Source organism: Cyprinodon variegatus, unplaced genomic scaffold (assembly GCF_000732505.1).
Source record: "Cyprinodon variegatus isolate N-32 unplaced genomic scaffold, C_variegatus-1.0 Scaffold1582, whole genome shotgun sequence".
Classification (NCBI taxonomy): Eukaryota; Metazoa; Chordata; class Actinopteri; order Cyprinodontiformes; family Cyprinodontidae; genus Cyprinodon; species Cyprinodon variegatus.
The window spans coordinates 4,469-8,307 of NW_015152035.1; the positions used below are offsets into that span (position 1 = coordinate 4,469).

At 41.4% G+C, this 3,839-nt stretch overlaps 1 protein-coding gene across 1 annotated transcript; it reads left to right on the top strand.

Moving 5' to 3' along the window:
• Nucleotides 1–711: 711 nt before the first annotated feature.
• Nucleotides 712–3,715, top strand: LOC107103979 (coiled-coil domain-containing protein 180-like; the record flags this gene model as incomplete). The annotated part of the gene is made up of 6 exons (XM_015403856.1): nt 712–872; nt 948–1,073; nt 1,148–1,244; nt 1,613–1,685; nt 1,773–1,905; nt 3,342–3,715. Coding segments are annotated over 6 exons (746 nt in total), but the record flags the coding sequence as incomplete, so codon positions are not given.
• Nucleotides 3,716–3,839: the final 124 nt, after the last annotated feature.

Here is a 3,839-nt window from a genome sequence, read left to right on the forward strand (position 1 = left end):
GTACCTATTTGCTTAGTTGAATCCAGGTGGCAACCTTTTTTTTGGCCAGGCAGTGTAAATACAGTATATGTAGCCCTTCCTTGTCTTGCACATCCTTGAGACGGTTGGCATATAGTGTCATTTTCTATTTCTTAAAACTGTAAAACCCTTGAAACAAACTAAATTATAATAAAACAAAAATACTTTGTTAAAACCAAACTACAATGTTCCTCTTATATTTGACGAATTTATGTTTGAATATTTTGCAAAAATGTGTTGCAGTGCATGATTGGGTTTTGCATCTAAAGGCTAACGTTTCCCGTATTACGTGCATTGTTGCCAGGTTGGGATATATCCCAATCCGGCAGTTTAGGATGGCCATCTATGGGTAAAACATGTTTTTCATCAGAGTTATTGCCTAAGAGATCAGTAGGCGAGATTCCGTATATCCAGGCTGTTTATGAACATTTCTTTGGCTGGAAAACGTGAGTCAGTGACATCTGGCAACCTTGCTGATGTGGTGAGTGTGGACGTTACGCAGCAGCAGTCACTGTCGTGTCTGTGTTAATAACCAAAGCCAGTAAAACCACATTATTGAAGTCTTGGTGATGGTTTCGTGTGATGCTTGCATGGAAAAATGCCAGGGCCGAAAATTGTTCCCAGTCTGAGCCTGAGCATAATTCACCTTGCTGTTCCATGCCTTACCTGTCCTCATGCGTCCTCTTGTCTCAGAGCTGGTGAGGCAGCTGTTTGTGTTCAGGGGGCTGCTTAGGAGCTTACCTGAGATTTTGATCAAAAACCATGAAGGACAACATGTGACTTGGCTCACAGCGGAGGTGTGCGCAGTCCAGGAGAAGCTGGAAAAGCAGCTGGCAACCAGCGAGGAGGAAAAGGTGCGAAGCTAAGCTGCAGATTTTCTCTAACAATGACGAAGCTCCCAGAAGGCTGAAGCTGCGTTTCGTTCTCAGAACTCCAATTTTTATGGGCTGAAGGTGTCTCTTGGAGAGAAAGAGCTGCAGACACTTAACAGCAAGGAGGAGCTCAGACAGCAACAGCTGCTCAGCGCCACCCTCAGCACACACCTGGAGCTGCAGGTAAGAGGGGGAGGAGCCAGAGAGATGCACAACTGTAGCCTCGGCCTGAAGACTTGTGTGTGTGTTCAATGCAGGAGTGTTTGAGCAGGAGAGCAGAGGAGTTTGTGACGTCACTGTCCTCCCTGACAGAGAAGCTGCTGCATCTCCTGGATGAGCTGCTGATAGCTGAAGGTAACGTTGACCCATCTGACACCAGAAGGAACCTCCAGACAGAGTTAGAGGTCAGGAGCCCCATCAATCCAGAAGACCAGGATTCAATTCAGTTCATTTCAGTTTACTTCTATAGCGCCAATTCACATCACATGTCATCTCAAGGCACTTTACAGTTCACCAGATCAGCCAGTCAAATTAATTCAAAGTTTTCTATCTAAGGAAAACCAGTTGATTGCATCGACTCATTGACTCGAATGCAATCCCTCCCACTAAGCATGCTTGTAGCGACAGTGGAGAGGAAAAACTCCTATTTACCAAGAAGACAAGGACCGTCTGTTCTTTTGGCAGAAGGTATTTAATTTATTTTTATGGTTCTGTTCCTGCAGAACCTGATCCAGCAAAACCTCCCAGCGCTGTAACCACAGCAACAGAGGCAGGAAGTGAGCTTAGAGGAAGCAGGTAACGTCTGAGATACCTGACAAGATTCAGAAGAACTTTAACAGAGTGCCGCTTTCCAGTAAGTCTATGGGTTTGTGTGTGTTTCAGGGAATGGCTCGCTATTGCTCGCCGTCTTGCAAACCTTAACTTAGCAGAATCCTTTATCCCAAGTGCAGCATCCATCACCACAGCCAGGAGCAGCCGGAATTTGGTTATTGAGCAGAGAGATGCAGCATTAAAGGTGATCACCCCCCCACACACACATACAGTACACACACACAAACTCTGCCACCATGTGTTGAGTTCCATTGATTTCCATTGATTTTCAGTCATTTTCAACCTTTTCTTTGCCCTAACCCTAAAACTAACCCTAAACCTAACCATTACCAATGCATACCTCACCCTAACCCAATGGACACCTTAGCCCTCAACCTAACCATTAGCAAAATAGCTTGTGAGGACCAGCAAAATGTCCTCACTTTACAACAACTGCTCCTCAATTTGATGATGAAATTGGAAAAATGGTCCTCACTCTGAGGGCTAGACAGGTACACACAAACACACATACATATCTGTGTATTTCTCTCTATAAAAAGATTTTGCCTCCAAAATCATTCATTTCTATGACATTGCATTGACCTTTACACTAAACCTAATCCTTACCAGTACAGCCCTAATGCTGCTCTGATTGCTAATCTGAGAAATTCAACATATTTTACTGACTTGGCTTATATCCTGCATTGTGTGGCACAGTGTGTCAAACAATTACTTCCTGTCAGCATAGAACCATGAAAAAAAAGAGTATATATAAAATGGTCAGACTCCACTCGGATGTCATGTACAAAGAAAAGTAAAAATGTTCTTATCTCATAGACTTAAATACATACATACCAAATAGTTTATTTATTAACAGTTGTTAATTAACTTAAAATGCCTAAAAAAATATATATTTTATTTTTATTTTATTCTAGTACTTTACTAGTTTTACCACATAAAAAACTGCTTATATTTACTTTCAGATGCATTTTATAGCATTGGGAAATATCCCTGCATAATTGGCCAGCTTTTAGAGCTGTTACTGGGGATTCTTAGCACACTTGTCTGCAGGGGTCTGCTGCTCAGAGCAGCTACACAATATTTAAAAGAAGAATCCTAATCCTGATGAACTGACTGGACAGATTATGTTTTGAGATGTAATTTCTTGCTCTTAAAACTATCTACTTTTCCACTCATCCGTGAATAAAGCAAAGCCATTCTCCTCATCGCTTCTGTCACTGTAAATGAGAACCAGTGTTACAACAAAATCTGTCATCCATCCTATATTGTGACTCCATGGCGGCTACATGTATTTCAGACTTATTTAAGTTTTGGATCAATTCTGTGACATTAGGTTTAGGTATCAATCCTTTGACGTGTATCAAGGGTGTTAAAATCAGCTCAAGTGTGACGTACTGCGCTTGTTATCTGGAGCAAACACAACCCCAAAACTGGTCAATACCAGATCTTATCAGTCTTTTATACTTTGAGAATCACACAGTAATTTTAAGGTCATGCTGTGTAAACCGACCCAAAAACCGGCTGGTTAAAAATTTAACACTGTCCTCTCTTGGCATCATCTACCAAAGCACAGTAAACACCGGCCACTGTGAAATGAATGTTTACTTTTGTGTCTGTCAGCGCTTTCAGCAGCTGATCCAGTCAGAGGAGTCCAGTTCTGATGTCAGCAAACAGAAACAACTGGGCAAACAGCACAGCTGGACGTCCTACTGGAAACAACAGATTCTCGCTATGAGGAAATTCAAAGGCTATGTGACACCGAGTGAAGACAATTGATTTGCTGTTTTGTTTCTGTATTTATAGGTGTTGTTCAGCAGGGGGACGACGATGCTGTAAAGTCGGCTGTTTATCTGCTCTAGTTTTGATGCATTAAGATCTGTTATTAGCATCCCTGCTTGTTTGATTTGTTCATTGTTATATGTTATATTTGATCTTTTGGAACATTAAAGTTGATTTAAACAGCTTCAAATGGAACAATAACCTCATTTTATTAAATGGGCTCATAAATGAACTGGGGAACATTTCGTTTTCTTCCTGTCAGGTTAGAATTTTGTCAACTATTTTCCTGAAGGTGTTTATTGAAGGAAAAGTTCAGTCATCAAGGAATAATCAATGGAT